Source organism: Brachionichthys hirsutus, chromosome 15 (genome assembly GCF_040956055.1).
Source record: "Brachionichthys hirsutus isolate HB-005 chromosome 15, CSIRO-AGI_Bhir_v1, whole genome shotgun sequence".
Lineage (NCBI taxonomy): Eukaryota > Metazoa > Chordata > Actinopteri > Lophiiformes > Brachionichthyidae > Brachionichthys > Brachionichthys hirsutus.
Window position 1 is genome coordinate 6,671,383 of NC_090911.1, and position 21,588 is coordinate 6,692,970.

The following is a 21,588-nucleotide window of genomic DNA, read 5'->3' on the forward strand; positions in this document are numbered from 1 at the left end:
TACGGGATTTACATAACAGTTTGCACTCTGCCCTTGGTACATGTGGAAATGTTCGATTTCATTTTGAGCTGTTACTTCAGGAAAATCGTCCTTGTGCGTTCTGACTGGAAGTGATCTCGCTGAGTGGCAACGAAGTCTGTGAAATGTATGCTCAAGGCTTATTTGGGGCAATAAGAAAATGAAATGTGTGTGCCTTTCCCCTTTTTATTACAAGGTTGCGCGATACAAATTTGTAGTATATGTAGGAGCCACTGGTGTCAACGAGATCGGGACACCCGTAACTGATGGTGGAGACAAACTCTTCATCTATACCCTCCTTCAGAAAGAAAGGTAGGGCCTCTTGCATGAGAGATGGGGTGAATTAGGAATGGGAATATTTGAATTACAGGACATAGCGATACTGGCAAAGTGTGAGGGAAGAGCGTCAGGGAAATGGAATTCACGGCAAAGGATGACTTGTTTAGACGTCAGGTTAATAAATACCACCTCTGCAACATTCTCTGTACCCTTTCATTGACCTACATTGACAGAAATCCTGTTTTTTTGTACTTGTACTGTAATACATGCTACTGTGTGACTGTATTTGTACTGTGTGACTGTACTTGTACTCTAACATTCTAGCTAATAAATATATTCATCTTCATGACCGCTGTAATATCTGAGGCTGAATTTCTCTTTGAAACTTGCTTCAAACATCTGTAGGAGCTCTGATGAGGCATTGTGAGATGAAACAATGGTGAGGATGAAGGCATTTCTTTGAAAGACGTTTATTTGCATCAGTGGGGCGGTTTGAAGTCGATTCATGTTTTGCTGTGTATACAGGTTTTCAAGGTTTGTTCCACCCCTGTTCCCTGCCTTAAATCCAACTATATCCAATCGGAAGATGCATCAAAGATTAAAGCATGAACCTGTTGCACCGTGGGGTAGATAATTGGTCGGAATGCAAAGCATGTCGAAGCAGGGCTTTGAGGACAACCAACCAAAACCTCTGGCATCAAAACCAAATAGGTGTCGAGATTTGGCATTTGTTATTTTTCACTTGTCACGTTGATGCCAAATGATTTGTCTCATCTCAGCCTTTCAGAGTTCAGGTATCCATAACACTGACATGTTGATTGTAAGTAGCCCCATGGGCCATTAGAGAGGCCTCATGGTGACAGGCCTAAGAAGCTCCCAAGGTGGTCCAGATAGGTTTCCCATTATTGCCACTGACAACAGAACTCTCTTGGTTCTGAAATCCCTCAAAGATAATCCTCGAGTGATTTTACTATGTATTTGGAAGCATTGAGAACATTCTAGCGTGTTCACCGCAGGCTGAAAAGCAAATGGCACTTCTGGTTGTTGGTCTTTTTATCTTAAAATTGTAGTCTTTTATTTACCTCAGAACTCTCACCTTGGGTATTTTCATGTAAGCAGATTATAGAATTGTTTGGTTGGTGATCATTGTTCTGGTCGGGATGGATTATATGAGTATGTGTGTGTGTTTGGTGTGTGTGTGTGTGTGTGTGTGTGTGTTGCTCTGCGCACCTGTCTGCCTCGAGGCTGTAAAGACTGACTTGCAGCCTCTCATTTCTGTCTGGAGCTCGTGTGGTAATGCATTAGAGGGCTTGCCATTGTAGTTTATTGAAGGCCTCTGACAAACTATCTGACACCCTAACAGGGTCAAAGGTGTCGACCTGCTCAGCCTGACAGAGAGATGGACACATAAAGGTGAAGCCGAATTAGGTGGCTGCACGAGTCAATTACAGGTGAGGTGCCTGAGGGCTGCTCCCCCAACGAAGCCCGGATGTAGGGAAAAAACAGACGTACTGTACAGATCACTTGTCAGCATCTGAGCCATATTTCACTCATCGTTGCATTCTCCATTTATCACTTCCACCTCTGCTTCTTCTTAAAGTCAATCAAGAGTTATTTTACTGATGGCATGAAATATCTTCATTGTGGCTTAAAACTTGAGCTTCATATGACCACTTTGATATCAGCACCTTATGACGTCACGTTGAACGAAGAAATGAACATAAAATCACAGCAAGTATAAAAACGTAAACATAAAAACAAAATGATACTAACCAAAAATATACATTGCATTGCTGGCCGACCTTTAAACAAGAGGTAGAAATGACGACTTATCGAGCACTTTCAAACTGAAATTGGTTTTCTTTGCCTTAACCATGCCATGCTTTGCCGGTCTCATGGGCGCAGCTACGGAACCAACATATCGGACAAGAGACAACGTCAAAAAAGCGTTATCCTAATGACAAGCAAAATATGTACATAATGCAAAATAAAATACAGAAACTACAATTATGGCAGTGAAACCATTTATCTGTATGTAACGTTTTTGTCATAATGTCTTTGTGCGTCTGTTTTGGGGGGGATCAATACCAAAAGGTTATTTTAGAAAAAAGATCAATTCAATTGTTCACATTGTGTCTTACATACCTCTCAACTGTACGTATGTGCACGTCCGAATCAAATATGGAAACATGCATGCAGCAAAAGGCAAGCATTCTAGAATATGAAAGAATAATTATCACAACGTGTCACGATAAACGTAAACATATTGCACACATTGGCACAAATATTTGAAGAACTGCAAGGTTGTACTAACCGCAAAATGGCAAACTGTTGAACTGCACAGGAAGGACATAATAGCATAATGAATTTGAACGTTTCAAATCCTTATTGAGACTCTACATCTTTTAAACTAAACTAGATCACATCAAGAATCGCTTTTCCCTTCATCCTGTTTAGATCCTCTAATCCCTCAGCCATTTTCTATTTCTTCGCATTCCCCCGTTTCAAATGGCAACTGTTTGGTTGTCCGGCGCTGGAACGTTGAGAATTCATCCTCTCAGTGAAAGGAAAGTAACTATATTGAAGAAAGGAAGAACAGCTTGACAGAGCCAAGAATGCTACAGATCGCTTTAAGTCCCATAATGAGATGTTTTCTCTGCTCGGAGCTTGTATTGACACGGAGACTAATGATTTCAACAAAGTAATAGATTTGAGAGAGTAATGCACAGGGGTGGGAACGACAACACAAAGTGATTTAAGTCATTGAGTGGCCAAGATGTTCAGTGGCTCTCTTTGTATGGTATGTATGAAGAGCCATAATCACATTGGCTCTTTGGAGTAAATGCACGCAGACGCAATACTGAGGAATTTGTATGCATCTTCATGACAAATGTCGAAAAAGAAAAGTCACTCACGAGAAAAACAAAAAAAAGATTTTAAATTTAAGCAGCATAGAATCATATTTAGTATATTAATTCAAGAGCTGCTAAGGGATCTAAAAAAATGACAGAACTTTCTTCTTGAGGTCTGAGACCTTCCAATTAGGTACTAATGCTATCTATATTAACCCTTCGCCCCTTCCCTGCTTTAGCTTTATTGAGGGAAGGGCAAGGGGGTTGGGGTTGCCTCAATAAAAACTGCACTAAAAAGCAATTACAGTGCTGTGAAGAATGGGACTTGTCAGTAATTTGCTGTCTAAAACTGAGGAGATTGCAGGTCTGGGGCCGATTGGAATTCTGAGCCTGCAGTGCAGTGTGGGAAAAGCAGTGGGAAGGCAAGCACCACCCTTTGTGAGGTAATTACTGGAACTACCAGAGACCAGCGCCAGTCCCTGCTAATGATAACCCTGTTCCTCTCCCCTGCTAGCCACCTTGTAATAGATATACTAAATCTCACTTACTCAGGACATGTCCACAATGTGGATTAATTTGGACATGCATATTTTTCCCTTCATTTTGGCCTCCTGTCCACACTAAGCTGATGTTCGTGATCATCAACAACGCTTGGACTTGGACGTGTGAATTTTCATTAATTAAGTGACAAATATTTATGAAGGTTTCATGCAACATAATTTGACATGTTTCAGGGCAGAAATCAGACTTTATACACAACATTTGCAATGATTTAACATTTTTTGTCTTGTTGCAAAACTGTTCCTATTAAATACACCGAGTCATCAAAATATAGACTGACTGTGCATTCATTGTGTTTAAACTGAACATTTAAGCAACAAAGTCATGCCTAGAAATGTCCGTGCTGTGTTGAGCATGAACATAGTGTTTTCTTCACACTTTATTTATATTTGGAATGTAGGTGCTAACACCCCACATACTCTTCCACAAGTAAAATTAGAGTGTGTATTATATAAATATCACTAATATGTACACAGTAAAAGTATCAAAAGTAAACTCATGTTTGATGTTTTTGGATCAATATTACTGGTGCATTCATGTGTGTGTTGCATTTTAATGTTGTAATATTGTTTCTCTACGGGTTCTCCGGCTTCCTCCCACCACCAAAAACATGCACATTAGGTGAATTGGTTACACTAAATTGCCCGTAGGTGTGAGTGTGTGTGCGGCTGATTGTCTGTCCCTGTGTTGCCCTGCGATGAACCGCCGGCTTGTCCAGGGTGTACCCCGCCTCTCTCCCATTGACTGCTGAGATGACCCGCGACCCGGTACGTACAAAGCACTTGGAAAATGTGTGAATTGATGAATATTGTTTAACTCCTTCCCTTTATTTCTGTAGAAACACATTGTTTTTAAGAGCAACACCATGTGAGTATCTCGAATGAAAGAGAAAGAAAGGAAAACAGGCCTTGTATAAGCTTTGTGATATACAGAATATTATTGAGCCAAACGGTTTATTTAGATTTAGCATAACGCATCGATTTTCTGAATTAAGGAATAATTATTATTTCAGTTTATCAGTAGAGCTGTTTTTTTTCACTGGGATTGTAGAATGCTTTCAAATATGTTGTGTAAAGAGTACAATATTTTTTTAAACTATTGTGAAAAGATTCAGCATTGTATAATATAGATATTTTAACCTATTCATCTAATGTCTCTATGTAAGTTACATAACATATGTTCAGTATCATTATGTCAAATCAAATATCATACTATAAGAAAGGCCTGAGCGTAACACATCCCACTAAGCCAAAGCAGAGGGCCAAGGAGCTTGACTGCCAAAAAGCTGTAGATTTCGTTAAGTAGTAAAAAGTGTTTTTCAAATGGAAAAAACAAGCAAAATAAGGTGTGAAGTTGTAAATGCTTCTAACCATATTTGTAAAGGTCAACAGGAAGATGGAAGGGTTTTCCCTTTACTCACACCATAGCACAAACCACACTGAACATTTTTCATTTTATTCACTCTGGAAATCTTTGCTGTTCGGAATGGAATATACAGGTTCAGTGATTATTTTCAACGTGTGACTCATTTCCCCTGTTTTTTTGCAAATTGAAGTTATTAAAATTTCATCTGCCCCATTACTGTAGATCGCTCTGTAATATTACACAGGATCAACTCCGCCTTTCTGCACTTAACATTTGGTTACAACGTGGCGGGGCCCACAAAGGTAGGCCTCGTTTAAAGCTAAAAGACACTTGTATCAGCACAAAAGCATAAAATGGATACCATGATTACCAGATAAATTAATGATCTTCTCATAGTGTCGCCTGAGCGACGGCATGCAGGATGAGGAAATGAAAGAGTGGAAGATGCAGGCGCACACATTACCCACTGAAACACTTTAAGTAATCACATCTGCCTCTTCTTCCCTTTACCCAGCCCACATTAATCTGGATGATGACCCCTTGTCAACCTTCAGGCAAGCCCCCCCCCCCCGACTACCACCACCCACCACCACTGCCAGACCACATCTTACAGCAGCATACCTAAACAGAAATTTACCATAAAAAGACCATCCTTACACTATAAAGCCAGTGTGGTCATCAAATGTGCACTCATGCAAGTGCAAGCACACCCACTTGTACACTGTGCAGTGTGTTAGCTGCCCCCCCGCCCCCCATATCAACCCTTCCCTCCCTCTCATCTCCCCAGTTTGACTAATGGCCTCTTGTCAGTACAGATGTGGCAAAAAATCCCTTTGTTGGCTTCAACAATACAAACCGGCACTTCAAAAGGGGGGGTAAGGCTGTTTTACAGGTGTCACATCTCGTCTCCTGATAGCTGTCCTCTTTAGAAAAATTTCAGACAACCCACCATCGTCCCTAAAGACAGGCGATGTACTTCGCACGTTCTCCTCGCTGGTTGGAAATGCATAAAAAAGAAAAAAGAAAGATACTGCTAGCGATGTAGCGATGTTTCAACAAAATAGTATTAACATGTCAGCTTCTGAAGCAGCAAGACATTTTTTTCACCCAATATTCATCTGTTCAAGACAGGTACTGATCTAACTCCAGACAGACGAACACACAGACATGAAAAGGACTGGCTTCAAAGTCGGTTACATAATGAAATGCCCACACGCTGCAGTCCCCTCTGCAGCCCTGCTTTGGCCCATCACCTTCGGTGTGTATGAGCTACAGTATAAACAAGAGGAGCTTTGAGAGTCACATTCTTTAAAGCTACAATGAAATGTCTCATGCTGAGCAGTCTGTCATCTCTTCATATTTAAAATTAGTTTAGTTTATGTGCACAAAAAAAAAATATGGCAGAAGAAATAAAATATAAGAAACTAAAATAATGTTGACGTTAATTGTGCAGGAGAGGAATTAAAGGAGGACTCAGTCAGAGTTATCCCTTTCATTTTAAGAGCTTTTGACAATCTAAAGCGTTTTTACGTAGATAAAACATCACACTGAACAAGTTAGTCATTGATAATCAGCCTGGTTTCATTTTCTGATTGAACCTCAGGATGAGTGAAGAAGTCGGTGGCTGTAACCAAAGTGTGATTCCTGTGGGAATATTTGCATCATTTGTGTGTGGGCTTTTGTACCACCATATTTAATATATATATCTATGTGTCAATATGCTCTGCCCCACAACAGCATGGTTTTATTGAAATGCATGCAGGGATCTGTTGCGAATGTCAGGGTGAAATTCAGGACATAAAATAGAAAGGGGACACTGATTGCGATTCGGCCTATTGTCTCCCATTTATATGGTTATTGGGTGGTGTCTCTTGTAGTCTGGTCGCGACAAAGTTCTCACAGTAAGGACGCCCTCTCCCTCAGCGGTGCGCTTCTGTGCCTCATCTGGCAACTATCTGCTAACAATGTTCATCTCACTTGGGTGACAAAGCTGCAAGGTGGATCTGGCTGAAGGGCCTCGGGACCAGCCTCGTCGTAGGGCCGGAGCTTCTGTCCATCCTGTGATCTGTTTCATGCCTTGTTTTCTCCCATTCAGATGGTGTGAACAGTGCCAAAGGTCGTGGTGTGGAATGAGCTGCAGACACTCTCCCAGGCGCTAAACCCAAACCTGAACCTGGCTGGATCCCAGGAGCTCATATGCATTTCTACCAGTTTCATTTCCCAACATGAGTCAGGATTTAAATGCCATCGCATTTTAATGCATTTCGGGGAAATTAAATTCACTCCAGTAATGAGGTTTGCTTGTAGGATAAACTGAGAGAAAGATTAAAATATAGTTTGATGTGGGGGTGGGCAAGACTAAAGAATCCCCTTGAATGAGAACGGAAGGGCATCACTTTTTGTGGTGCTTCCACTCTGGATGGGGTGTGTATCAATCTTTCTGTGAGATAATGGGGTTAGATAGCAGTGAGACCTGGCCTCTGGTGGTGACATTGTTGCAGGGCTCAAAGACTATCAGGGGTCCAGAGGCTGAGCTGGGGCACTGGTGGGCTTTATTCACATCCATCCCCTAATCTATCTTGAGATCAGGTCTTTCTCTTCAACTAAAGTCTATCCATTTCTGATCTCCGATCACCAAGCGGGTTTTTTTTTCCAACAAAAAGCACAGCTTGCTCCTGAAGTCTCTCAAAGGAATCAAATTATGGGTCCCAGCTTTAGTTTCTTCTTCTGCCGTCCTATGACAAATCCACAGGCCATGCTCGGGTATTATGGCATTAATCTATTGGTCTTTATGGCTGACAGATTGTCTATATCTTGAGTGTGGGACCAGCATTAGATTTTTTATTTTGTGCTTCGAATGGAAATCCTCTGCGTGATCTGTGGCAGGTTGTCATCATAATGATGGACTGTCTGCTGACCAGGCAGCCGTGCAGTTTATTCAGTTATTCAATGACATGCCATATATGACTCAAAGAAATTGTAGTCTACAGATACTATTTTTATGAGGTATCCTAACTATTATTAAACTAAATTGTGAGGGTTGCCATGTTTGCCCTGCGCCGCTGCGGAGGCAGTGTTGAACTGAACGAGACGCACCTGTTGCTCATTTCACCTAATCAGCTCCTGCCTACTTAAACCTGACTCTTCAGAATGTCGGCTCTGCTTTGTCACTTTTTCAGGCCTTCTTTGTGCTATATGTTTACCTGCGTGCCCCACCGCCTGTGTTTGCCCTTGTGTTCCTCTGCTACTGTGTGGTGAGTATTTTCTATTTGCTTTTTGATGTTGTTGTTTTGTTTGGCTGTGATTTCTTTGTTTGTTTTACCGGGCATCCAGCCGAATCCACTTTGAGATGTTTGCATATCTAGGTTTTGTGTTTAAGGCAGTGTTTTTCCATTAAATCTGTTTTAGGCACCCTGCCCGTCAAGCAGTATAATCTGTTTGTGCATTAAGTATTTTGTTGCTTTTTTATTTTATTAACACCCTTAAGACTACTTTTGAGTTTTTCTGCTCTGCATTATTGGGTCAAAATGCTTGCTCAGCCTCTGACATTAAGCAAGGATGCTCTTCAACAAATCATCACTGGTCTTCCTCTAATAGTGTATAGCATTCATTCATTCATTCCAATTGAAGCATTTGTATGCTGTCTTTTTTCTATTGTGAAATTATTCCTTTTTATTTATTTATATTGACATGCTTTTTTGAGTTGCAAAGCATTTCAGGAACATTTCAGTTTCATAGTTGAACTGTAACATTAATTAATAATCATTCATTTTCACATTATTCATCACCAGAGTTTCATTTTTAATTATTTTATTTTATTCATCAGTATTTTTTGCATTCAAAACCAGAGAAAGCTGCTACTCAAGCCATGACCTGAATTTGTGCTTGGACAAGGTGGCATCTGGTCACTGAAGACTCAGGAACTTAGCATTAGTGTTACATGATATCTATTATTGTTCCATCATGTTCTTTGCATGATAATGACGCTTGCTTCTCTAAAGTCATCCCCAAGGGTCAGAGTTTACCGAGCACCAATGATCCATGTTTGGCTGCGCATAATTTCTTTCTTATACTGCATTTTAAGTGCAGTCATAGACAATAGAACAACAATGGGTTTGTTTATGTTGTTTTATTTTGGTGTTATATAGAGTTAACTTTAAAAATCTACTACAGGCAGTAGGGCAAACAAAAAACAAACTACAGTCTCAATGCTGTGTCAAAAAAATTCTGCAAATAGATACCTTTACTTACTAATATGTACATAGCACAAAATAAATAATTATAAAAACATTCAATATTAGAGATCCATAAAAATGCAAAAACTAGTTTGTACAAGACTTTGGATTTAAAAACTTAAAACAACTGTCCAGACAGGCAATCGATAACATGTGTACAGTAATAAATGCAACCCAACAGGTCAGTAAAATGTTACTGTTGTGTTTATTGAAGATGTGTTCAAATGTGAGTCTTATGTCTACTCGCTTAATATTTTCAGTCAGAATGAACAGTAATCATGGAGGGAACATTTTAATTCAAATCTGGTAGTCAATTATTCAGCAGGGACACGACACATCTTTTCCAAAGTTGAGGCCATGTGAAACAGCTCAGTCAACAATGTGTTGTTCAGATGCCTCGTTTCAGCTTTCAGTAGTTTCTCAATGTCCACATAAATTACATGTTTTTTCCTGAAATTAAAGAAGAGCATCATGAATAATTTTGCCCTGATGTTTAAAAAAAAAAAAAAGACAGTACGGTAACATAAGTTCTATTTTGGTCTATTTGGTTAATTACTTTATGCAAGAATTAGTTGAAACTTCACATTTTTTTCTGAACTTTACATAACTGTCTTTCACAGAAAGAATCAATGCATGCAAGAATAAGGCATGAGCAGGCAAAGACACACTAATTATGTAAAACCACACGCACACATTAACATATTTTTTAGCAGCATTAAAATAAGGGAAGTAGTGATCATTTCAGTGGCGCTGCTTGTTTAGTTCGGGGAACAAGAAGTCACAACTGAGTGTTATCACATGCAGGTTTTGGTCATCTTTTTACAGCAACTGCACATTATGCTGCATAAATAGAGCTTATGTGATGCAGCTTAGTTTACAGTTTGGTTGTTATTTGTGTTTTATCTATATTAAAAAATACAAAACTGACCTATCTAACTAACATCTATCTAACAAAATAATATTGTATGCGAGTAAAGGAAGACATATGTGTATATATATATGTACGTATGCGCACGCATATATTTGGAAAACCCCTTCTGTACAAGCAGTTTTCCCGTGCCCAGTCGGAAGACATTTCTAATACTGAAAAAACAAGGATAAGATGCTTCATGTTTCTCAAAGGGACACAAGTGCAGACCTTCGCTTGTAGCTCTCTGACCACCGCAGACTTACAGGAGCTTGTCTTTAACTGTCTTCGGTCATAACACTTGATGTTGTTCAAAGCGTCCTTACTCTTAAAAGTATGGCCTGTGTATTTCCAGGTTTTTCAGGCTACGTACAGACAGTCTGTACTCTTGTTTTGCATACAGTATATTCAATTGATGTGGCTCATTGCTACTCTCCCCATAATGTTAGTAATTTAAAGCAGATATTAGCTCATTAGCTTAGGAATTTTATAGGATGTAAACATGTTGCAGCATAATTACTACATTCACTCAGGTGCAAGTGCATTCTTACCCAGACATCAGTAACATATTAACACTAGAAGAAAAGTTTCATTCACACAATATTTTTTGTCATCAGATACATACATCACATTCATGCTCATTATGTTGAGGGGGGAGAATGCATGCTCTTGAGTGTCTTTTACATTGCTCATAAAACCTTTTGTGGTAAAAACAAAAGACGAATACACGTCACACACAACTTTTTCATTGTTTAGCCCATAGACTCAAAAGAATTTAGTGGTGCTGTTCTATTCTCAACAAAAGTCACTACATAAAACGCACAAGCACAAAATATATCACCAATATGGTGTTTGTCAATTAGCTGTTGGTTCTCATTTCTTATACAGCACATGAAAACTCACCATAGCTAGAGATATCGACATTGTTTTCATCTTTGCCATGACAACAGTTCGTATCAATGATGCTTTGTGACATCACACAGTACAAAACACAAGGCTGCCTGCCATTGGAGTCCATGCGCAGGGTCAGATTGAACTCCAGTCTCTCAAGTCTTGATACGTTGCTGGAATTGTTCCTCTGCCTGTTAAGTCATAATATTTTGTTGACAAAGATGAGAGCCAGACGAGCTTATTTGCAGGTGTGCACATCGTAGACTCTCACACACTCTTGACAACTGACATAGCAGCACCAGTGGAAAATACAGTGGCACTTCTCCTTTCTCTTCTCAGTCCTGGTGTTGTGACCTCTGCCGCAGCAGAGCAGGTCGCACCCATCTATGCCGTGGGACGTCAAGTTGCAGGTTCGATCACGGGTGCCAAAGGAGCCCGTCTCTGGATTGGGATCACAGAAATTGGGCGAGCTTTCGTAATAAACCAGGTCACGCTCTGTTGGAGGCTTGAAGTAATTGTACTTGGGTCTTAGGGTCTCCACCCATCCACGGGACTCCTTGTGTTTTTCTACCACCATCTCGGATGCGCTGTCGTACTTATCCTTCATATAGTCACCAATAACTCGGAAGTCAGGTTGAGACCACCAGCACGTCTTGACCTCGCAGCTGCCCGACAGGCCATGGCATTTACATTTCAGGAACATGTTGTCATTGAGGGACTAAGGATTCGAAAGAACAATGAGTTAAATTAATAACATTTACATTTTTTTTTTTCCATCAAAATCATTACAGCTTTGAGAATGCCCACCGTTCTCCCCGCCTCGTTGTTCTGGCGATTCATGGCAGACCGGGCATCAGGACGATTTTCCCTTGCATCTGCAAATTCCCGAGACACCATGCTTCCAAACTCCACATCCTCACTGCAGCCACCCCACTTCCATCCCTCACCAGGGGGTCCTTTGTGACGAGTATCACATCCGCAGATGGTTGCCGAGCCTTCAGCGCAGGCACGAGTCACTGCAAATGCTACTCCTGCTGAGGCGATAGCATGAACAAATGCTGACTCTCGAGTAGCTGGAAAAGAAAGTGAAGTTCATATATCTGTAAGCAATGCAGGATCGGAAAAATACTTGTGTGTAATCAGTAGAAAAAGCAGATCATCGCCTGTTAAGGCAGATATACTATGCTTAGACAAATTTCATCGCAATGGCAAACATTTTTTATTTTGATTAAATAGTTCTTACTCCAGAGTTCATCACTATTGTTCACCATCACACGGGATAGCTGTATTACCTGACACATCACTTTGTAAAAGGCCAGCAGGGTCTATATGCCTTTCTTTGACATAACTGACTGTTGACTCAGAGGGATCAAGACCTTCCAGAGAGATGAGAGGAAGAAACTAGCCTGACAGGCCTATAATTAAGAGAGACAATTAAGCTTCTTGATGGCAAGGAAACTGCCACATGCTTTGGGGACCGAAAAGAGACTCAATATAGAGATGGGCCTGTAGAGTCTAAATAAATAGAGAGGGAGACATTGCTTCAGCATTCCTGCACAGAATTCATTACGACAGGGATGTTGCCTAGAATATACGTACGTGTATGGTCTTGCACAGTCATGACAAAAGATGCAGAGAGAGGAAGAAAAAGCGAGAGGAAACACCAGGTGTAAATGAGACATGCGCAGAGAGAGTAATGCTCTAAGGGTTACACTTCAATTGTGATATTTTGGATTGTGTGTATTTGAATGTGTGTAATTACTGGTAATAAAAAGGCAAATGCTTCTGTCTAAGGAACAAGAAGAGCAGAGAGAGAAAAGAGTGTAAAGCTAAAGGAGTAGTGGGGCTCCTCCCTTGCAGCAGGTTTCAACCAGTTTGAGGACTAAAGGGCATTAGAAAAACCATGCAAAAAAAAAAAAAGGTCTACTGGCATCCCACACCACCTGCTGTATACTACTATTGTGCACGGCTGTTCACAATAGATCAGAAATTATTCTCCCCTCTCTCCAGTCCCATTTAGAGCATCAACTACAAATCATACCATTATATTTTAATAGTTCTGTTTACAATTTAAGAATTTGAAGTAAGTAAGACGTAGTATAAACCCCCCCACCAGATAAGAAATTCCCCTTTATATGCAACTAGTATGAATTATTTGAATTAAGATGAGTTTTAAGGCATATTTAGGTTTATCTCTGTGGCACAAAACTGTATTATGAGCATTGACATAGAATGTTATTGAATGAAAAAGAAATTTGGTCCTCAATCAGTGCCCTGAGGAACACCCTTAGAAATGTTGCCTTATGGCCAACTAGTGCTGTAAAATAGAAGGTAGGTAGGTATTATGGGCTGCGGACATCTTGTGAAATGATAATAATCACAAGGCATACACGACAAGGTCAGATACAACCAGTATGATGTGCAAGAATAGCGTAAATGCTTTTATCCAAACACTCAGCAGGTATAGAACCTGGGGATACATGGCTGAGAACTCCCATAAGAACATTTACTTCACCCCAAAACACCTGCTCTTACGTTACTGACTCGGTTGTCCCGGATTTTATGATCATTTATGGTATTTCAGAACACTTTTACTTTGACAATGCCTCTCCAATCAAACTTTGCAAAATCCGGGCAAGCCAAGTGGTCCCTACAACCTGCTGGGGGTTGAATCCCCTATTGTGCAGCCACTGTCACGCTGTGTTAGTCCCACAATGGCCCCAGATATTTTATATGAAATTTGCCCTGGCCAGTGATTAGTGGGGAGCAAGTTAAGTCATAGCAACAGAGAACTATGCATTGGCTGGACCCCGCTTGTCCGCAGACGGGGAAATCCCTATTCAAATGGTTTAATAAAACAATCTAAAGGGCGTGTGAATGGGGAAAAGCACTTTTTCTCCTGCTTAATCTCATGGTTGCGAAGATATTGTGCTCTGAGCAGTGCCCAGCAGGGAGTGGGGCTAAGGTCCCCCCATCAACTCCATTTACCACACCCCTTCTTTCTTTCTTGCCCAGAGTTAATGATATACTGGTGCGCCAGTTTCCCTCCCCCCAGCATGGAGAGACATGCATCCCATGAAAAGAAGAGACCTCTTGGCTCATCCTAAATAGTTACACTTTCTCATCCTCAGGTCGTAGGTCATAACCCACATCCCCTGACCATTTCCCTGTTACTTTAGGTAGGCCATAACGATTCTGGTTTAATCATTTGGTTTATTTCCTGGTATAAAGCAGGGGCTCGCCAGAGGCATTGAAGGTAGATTAATTAGTGGTGCCATGCTACAAATCTTTGCAGTCTCATCCACGTGATTCACATATTACACAACAGGAATTTCCAATTGGCCTCATTTGAATTTAATGGTTTGAAGCAGAACAGGGATGATGCATGTCTATACCTGTGTGGGGTGGAACGCCTGTGAAAGTGTGGCTGTCCACTCTCCACGGCAATGTTGCTTTTACTAATTCTGATCATATGACTCATAATCCAGAGCCAGATTATACCTATATATATGGGGAGGTATTCTGTAAATACTAAGAATGGCAAAACACCTCTGGGATTGGCTCTGTGGATTTAAAAGCACATGTGAAGCATTCTCCTGCCTTTCGTCACAGGCAGATTCCAGCAGTGCATGTTTTGACACTTTAGTTAATGTAAATTAATGAGGGCTGACGCAGACATAGCCTAGATTTAGGGCTTGTGATTTGGGGTGTGGAGTGAGACAGAAGCAGCGACGGGATGGGAAGACCATGCTGTATGTAAGGGAGAGAGGAATCAAGTGGCCATTAAAGCAACTCCTAAAACCCCTTTTTTATTTCAGGTGATAGAGCATTTCCGACAAATAGAGACTGTCTTTATTTTCTATTTCATTCTCTGTTTATCGAGCTGTGGCTACAAATCAAAATTGTACTGATTTCTGTGAAGGTGATGAGAACATGGGCAGTGACGCGCTAACTACACTTTTGAAGACTACCCTTCCTTCCAGCTTCAGGCGACCACAAGGCAGGAGGAAACTGACACACAGCAGTCTGAATCAAAGACAAACAGACACCAGTCTCGACAATGGTCCTCTTGCACAGACAAACACCAGCATCAATCAAATCCAATGAAATGGAAGCCCTCCCCTACTCACTTGCTATCAAAGGCCTGTGAGCCCCTGAGTCACTCTCCTCGGTCTCAGACAAAGGCACTTAATCCAGCCACTTTGACCTCTCACATTATTAAGGGCCTCTGTGACCTTAATCCAATCAAAATGACTCACTAAAGCCCAGTAGCTGCCTTCTCTGACCACTTGGTACCCCTGCAATTTAGGCCTGAGAGGGCAGGCAACGGGAGAGATGTGGCTGCATTTTGCACTACAATGGGGATTGGACTGAGAACCCCTATCGTTAGCCACCTACTTGAGTTCAAGCCCCTTGTATCAACTGGTTCAGAGGTTTATTAAAAGCAATTGAGCCGACTAAACTCCAACCCCCTGTGCTCGCATCCATCTTTTGTAAACTGGGTGACAGGTTTACATCCTTGACCCTCAACAACTATAATTTCCACTCATTATCAATCCAGAAACCTGTTGCTCATTTTAGAGTTGGCGAGAAATGAAGAACTCACAAAAATAGAGTGCCCCAGAATGCTGTGCTCAAGGCTTCAAGGTACTACTTTGACTTATGAAATGCACTCTTTTGTTTCATTTGCCAAGTCAGGTGAGAAGACCGATACAGCTGTCAGATAAAATGTAAAGGTGGTATCGGTGTGCTCATCTTAAACCTGGCAACACATTTTCCAAATGTCAAAGTACTACTTTAAAATGCAAGATATTGGAGTCGTCATATGACCTTATCTTAAAATAAATAAACCACACATTCTACTAAATTCAGAAAAGTACGGATTTTTAAAGCTTTTCTCTCTTGATTTCTGTCTTCTTTTTTTTTTGTATAGTGCAGTGGGGATTTTGCAGTCTGAGTCAACAATTAGTCCAGGCAAAGAGAAAGGCGTTTGAAAAACTTTATATAGCTCAAACTACAATCTTGTGTGAGGTATTAGGTGAAATACTGTGGATTGTACAACAGAACAATCCCAGGGAATTCCCTTCTAAAGAAAACTCCAACAAGACAGAACTCACTCTTCTTAACCTTGTACTTTATATCATGAACAGGCTGCTCGGAGCTTGTTCAGTCTAAAGTCTATTTAAACAAGGATTTGAATGAGCATAATGAATGGATGCGCACAGGGAGGGCAGCTTTTCTAATGCAAATATATGAAAGAGAGAATATAGAATTGTTAATAGAAGAGTTAATCAGCATAGGGATCAGATTGGTTCTTTTTTCAGTTCTGGTCTTTTGTTGTTGGTTTGAACTAAGACTTTCCAAGAACTCAGGAGATTTGAACTGTGTTCACAAACACAGAAATATAGTTCGGGCTTGTTATATTAGCGGTGTAGTGCACTGTCACTGAAACTAGATGCATTCACTGCAAAGAAGGCCGTTTGCACGGATCCTTCTGTAACATTACCTTTATCTAACACTGGCCCAAAAATGGCCAAATTGTCGTTGACCGTGGTGCAGTTCCAGCGTCGTCCTCTGAATTGGTGCTGGCACTCCTGGATGCCAATCTTCACCCCCTCCGCCACGCTGGGCATGATTTCTACGTAGTTCCTGCAGAAACGCAGCTGCTTCGGCACCAGGCCGGGGATGCTGCCACAGAGGATGGGCTGAGTACCCAGTGATGAGTACTGGTGGCCAACTGCTAGCGACCTATGAGGAGAAGGGAGGTCAGCATTGTCAGTGTGTTTTAATGATTGCAAATTATATATTCCAAATTATTTTCCTTATGTAATGAATTATCAGCACTAAAATGCAAGACTAATTTCCATCCTGCTGCAAAGTCATTTTCGCATCTGAGTATATTTACTGTTTGTTATTTGCGGTCTACAATGCTGCCATTAGGTGTCCATCCTTTATCCCTTCAAGCACCCTCTCTTCAGACACCTGGCCTTTGTATATATTTAAATTGCAGCTTTGCCAACACAGATTCAGACTGTGCTTCTTTCTGTCTAAGATGAAAGTACACAATGCATCTAGAGGTCTTCATAGAACTCAAGATGACAACTGGGAAAACCACACCTTGTCATTAAGTGTCCGCACACTTAACAGGCCTTTAGCTTAGGTTAATAAGAGTGCAAAGCCTACAATGAAACTTCAGAGAGTTTATTAAGTGTAACAGAGATCTCCCCCCCCCCCCCCCCCCCTGTTTTCCTTTGAGGAAGGTATTCTGGGACACAACAAGTGCAAACTTGGTTCACAGATTTAATCTCTCTGTCTCGCTACCTTTATTGCTTTCTCTCCATCGCTTTGGCCTTATTTCCCATGTTCATTCAATTAGCACTTTTTGAAACTAGTAATCATATAAATGCGATCTGCATTGTATCATTTGCGTTGTAAGCATGAGTTGTCACTCCAAATGGAGGTGTGTGTTGTGAACATGACATACCAGTTACCTTTGAAGCATCATTTCTGGAGCTGATGCCATAGAGCAGTGGTAGAAAGAGGGAGACGCGTCTAATTCAGGAAGGTTATTGGATCATGTGCAGGACTTTGACCCAGGAGTTGTGTAAACATAACATGCATAAAAACATTTCATCAAGATTTATTTTGAAAGTTTAATGTAGCAGAATTTTTATTGCTTACGTGACTGTAATGGACGACTGACCTGAGCTGCAGAAGTTTGACGTGTAATGAAAAATCGACATTTTGACAACTTGATAATTTAATAGCAAAGTTCCTGTTATGGCTCGTTGGCAATCGAGACGAGGGTTGATTTAACCTCAACTGTCTGTTAAAGAGCCGGTACTCTCTGCGGATCCTCCCTTGAATGATACGGGCATGATCACAGTCACTGTAGCTTCTCCAGAATGCCGAGACAGGGCAGGTGTGCAGTCATTTGCCGCTCGGTGACATCACTATCTCTTGACCTGTTTCACCATTGTTCGAGGACTAATTGCTGATCACAACAAGATTACCAAAACTGCTGACACTGGCCTCAGGCTGCTTTCTGTAAAAGTTCACATGCAGACGCACAAAATGTCCAAACGGCAGAACAACTGGCTGACCGCTGATAACATGATGACTTTGAATACCTCAGCCATAATGTCTGTCAGGTGGCGATGAATGTATTTATTTAAATGTCATGTGACACACTGGTTTTCCATTGATATATTATTTCCTAATATCCGCAGACCACTCGAGGCAATCATAAATAAGACATCCGGCAAGTTTGCAATGACAAGTTGAAAATTACTTCCGAGGAAATAGTACATATCAGCATTTTGTGTGCAACATATATCACTAAAAAGAGGCTGTCCTATTACAAGCTGACCTCTCTTTGGCCCTTGTCAGTCCTCACACCCTGAAGCATATCATTCCTTGCAGAAACCTGTGTGCACATCCCAGAATGATGCAGACGTTGGCTTTGTCTCTATCACTCACGACAATCCCAAGACAAACCCCAAGAAGCTCTTGGCTAACAATTCATCATTCGACTTTCCACAGGGCTCACATCGTTCAGAACTACTGGTCACCTGTCAGTTTTAAAACTCTACTTTTATTTTCCCCCAAAAAAGGAAAGTGGCATCTGTGAAGCCTCTATTGCATTTTTTGGGGTGAACTTCATCATTATAATCTTTACAGTACAAAGGATAAAATCAAACAAAGCAAGGCTAATGGTTGAGAAACTCTACTTTTCATCAGGGTTGCAGGCTCGAGGGTCCTTTCACATGCAATTCATCCAAGGCATCTTCCTGAACCATGTCATGCAAATCGATGTGAGTCAATGTAGTTGCTCCACTCATACGCGCCTCTGTGTCTGTCTCTGTGGGGATGAGTAATCCCAGCCAATCCCATTCCTCGTGTTCCACCAGAGATGATTTGTGATTTTTTTAAATGAGCTATTGCCTAAAGACCTGTTTTTTCTGAATATCCGCGCTTGCAATTATTTATGCGTACATTTCAGGCATCTTTTAAGTGCTCTTGCTTGTATTTATTCTAATTCTTAGAAATCTCTAATCCAAGGAAACTAATACGGTAGTCACAGGATAATTGACACACACACACACACACACACACACACAGATGATTTATGATGCTCATGTTTATGTTGTGAAATAAACACTGAAGTGGCAACCGTTTCAAATAATACTTAAGCAAAACATATATCACATTAACTTTTTGTCTCAATACAGACTTTCCCCCTCTTGTCTAAGTGTAGCCAACGCAGGTTTAATGCATATTTCAGCAAGCCCAAGCAGGGTACTTTAGAATTACCACTTTACTTGTGGGCCCTGGGGCCTTGGAGTCGACTTTGACATCAAGAGAATATGTTTGGGAAAAGGAATGTGCGGCAAGCTTTCACCTCCAGGTATTTATCTTCTAAGGTGGGGTGGACTAGGGAAGGGGCCGACGGGTGCAGCCAGGCTGTCATGGCAGGTCGGGAAGAGGCAGACATGAACCTGTCTCGGTGCATATCCCTATCCAGAGAGGCTACTGTGGCCTAGAGGTTGGAGTGAGGCAGGCCGCTTAAAGCCAAGGTCAGGTCAGCTTGCCAGCAGAACATGGCATGTTGCTTTTCACAGGAGAGGCAGCTCTAAGGTGGGAGACACGCTGTATTAAAAGAGCCTGTTGAAAGTGAGCCATAAGCCGCACCATCTAACATTGGAAAGGTCCGCAACTCCCGGCAGTTTAATGCGCTGCATCTCCAGTCAAATACTACTGGCAGGCATGAAAGAGCAATTTAGCTCCTCAAGGCCTAAACCGTCCTCCCACACCAAACCATCAACATGAAATGTGTTGTGTTTTAATGACTGAATGGAAACCTCCCTGCTTTTGGAGCTGGGAATGAACTGATTTTGATTTTTTTTGTTCACCTCTTAATGCAGAAGGCCCACAGTTATATCAGGATTTCCTTCCAGCTGTGCGTGTAATTAGTTTCTCATCATTATTATCAACAGGGGACCCATTAAGGGCAGTAGATTAGGTTCCACCTAATATCTAAGCAATAATAATGAAGGATTTATTATAAAACCACACCCCATTTGTTTGATTAGTCCTTAAAAGACATTTGTGATTGTGAGAATGGTTGACAAGGATAGACAATGAACATTCCTGTGGATTAGGCACAAAACAGGCATTGTGTTAATATTGCTTTATTAAATAAAATGAAGTATTTTTCATATGTAGTATTACAAACATATTATTTTCAATCCTTGAAAATGAGAAAATATAAATGAAACCAGTTGTGGACTGATGTAATATAGATATTGTGAATATGAATATACAACAAATCCTGCAACCCTACATTAATTTGATTTGATTTATTTATTAAACCTTCAGTTGTGTTTGGTTAAATGTGTCCCAAGTTTGATTAAACAAGCAAAAACCTTTATTTTAAATGTTGCACTGGTTAGTCATATAACATTTACATAAATAGGAGAACCATAAATAACAGAAACACATTAGGTGAAAAACCTAACCAGGATTTCACACGTTTAATACTTCTGCGCCATATAGACTGTTCGATACGCACTCAAACGCACGCAAACACACACGCACTCGAGCACACGCAGACTCTGCACCTGCTGCAACCCAATAAGAATAATACTGCTCTAGATGAAACTGCTTCGTTCGTGCTGCAAATATTGAGGTCCTTGTAATTAAAAATGCATAACAAAAATGTAATCTCTTGCTTTATATTCTTCTACAGTTTTAGAACTAAACAATCTTATTTTACTGACGTGTTTTTGTCTCATAAACTCACGTCAAATCTCACAAAACCCAATTTTTCCATTGGTGTATCCAAATGTCGCGCAACAACCCCCGCCCGAACATTCCAAAGATTAAAAATAAAATAAAAATACGTTTCTATCCGATCGGGATGTGATGAAAAGCAAACTTACCACCATATGGGATAACTCGCCATGACGTACGTAAGCCCAGAGAGCAACAGGAAACATCCAAGGTATATCATCCTTAAAGTTGCGCAAAAGCTCTCCGGTATAGAAAACCTACATGCGCGCTCAGACGCGCACTAAAATATGAACCGAACGAGAATGATTCAAAAACAAACAAACAAATAAAAAAAACAAAAAACGAATATACGACGAGTAAGATTTATTTCTATCCCCTAGAACCAGGGGAAACCCGATCCTTCGCGACTCACCGTGGCAGAACTCGAGAGGCAAATATTAAAAGTTAAAAGCCGCTTGCTGTTTTCGGACCAATCAGGAGGGGGGGATTCTGGTGCTGCCGAGCCAGGCAGTTTGAACTCAGACATCAGAATGAGCTAATTGTTAGATGTGTTTTAGTGTTCATTGAGAATTGGTCGCATTAGCATGCAGCGTGTGTGTGTGTGTGTGTGCGTGCGTGCGTGTGATATATAATGTTGTTTAAAGCAGAGAGGGAGGGCCCGAGGGTTTTAAATAGACATCGGGAACCC

The 21,588-nt window shown here is 40.9% G+C and overlaps 1 protein-coding gene across 1 annotated transcript; it reads right to left on the bottom strand.

The window, feature by feature from the left end:
- Nucleotides 1-11,346: 11,346 nt before the first annotated feature.
- On the bottom strand, nt 11,347-21,120 carry wnt3a (wingless-type MMTV integration site family, member 3A). The gene is made up of 4 exons (XM_068749275.1): nt 21,050-21,120; nt 16,615-16,856; nt 11,916-12,181; nt 11,347-11,826 (listed from the first exon to the last, which is right to left on the bottom strand). The coding sequence occupies exons 1-4, from the start codon at nt 21,118-21,120 to the stop codon at nt 11,347-11,349; spliced, it is 1,059 nt and encodes a 352-aa protein (XP_068605376.1).
- Nucleotides 21,121-21,588: the final 468 nt, after the last annotated feature.

What these genes read in the sequence shown, in the direction of transcription:
- wnt3a (XM_068749275.1), bottom strand. Translation starts at nt 21,120, where the DNA reads ATGATATACCTTGGATGTTTCCTGTTGCTCTCTGGGCTTACGTACGTC. An exon ending in GCGAGTTATCCCATATGGTG is followed by an intron (nt 16,857 to 21,049) that starts GTAAGTTTGCTT and finishes TTCTCCTCATAG; the next exon opens with GTCGCTAGCAGTTGGCCACC. An exon ending in ACAACGAGGCGGGGAGAACG is followed by an intron (nt 11,827 to 11,915) that starts GTGGGCATTCTC and finishes TCGAATCCTTAG; the next exon opens with TCCCTCAATGACAACATGTT.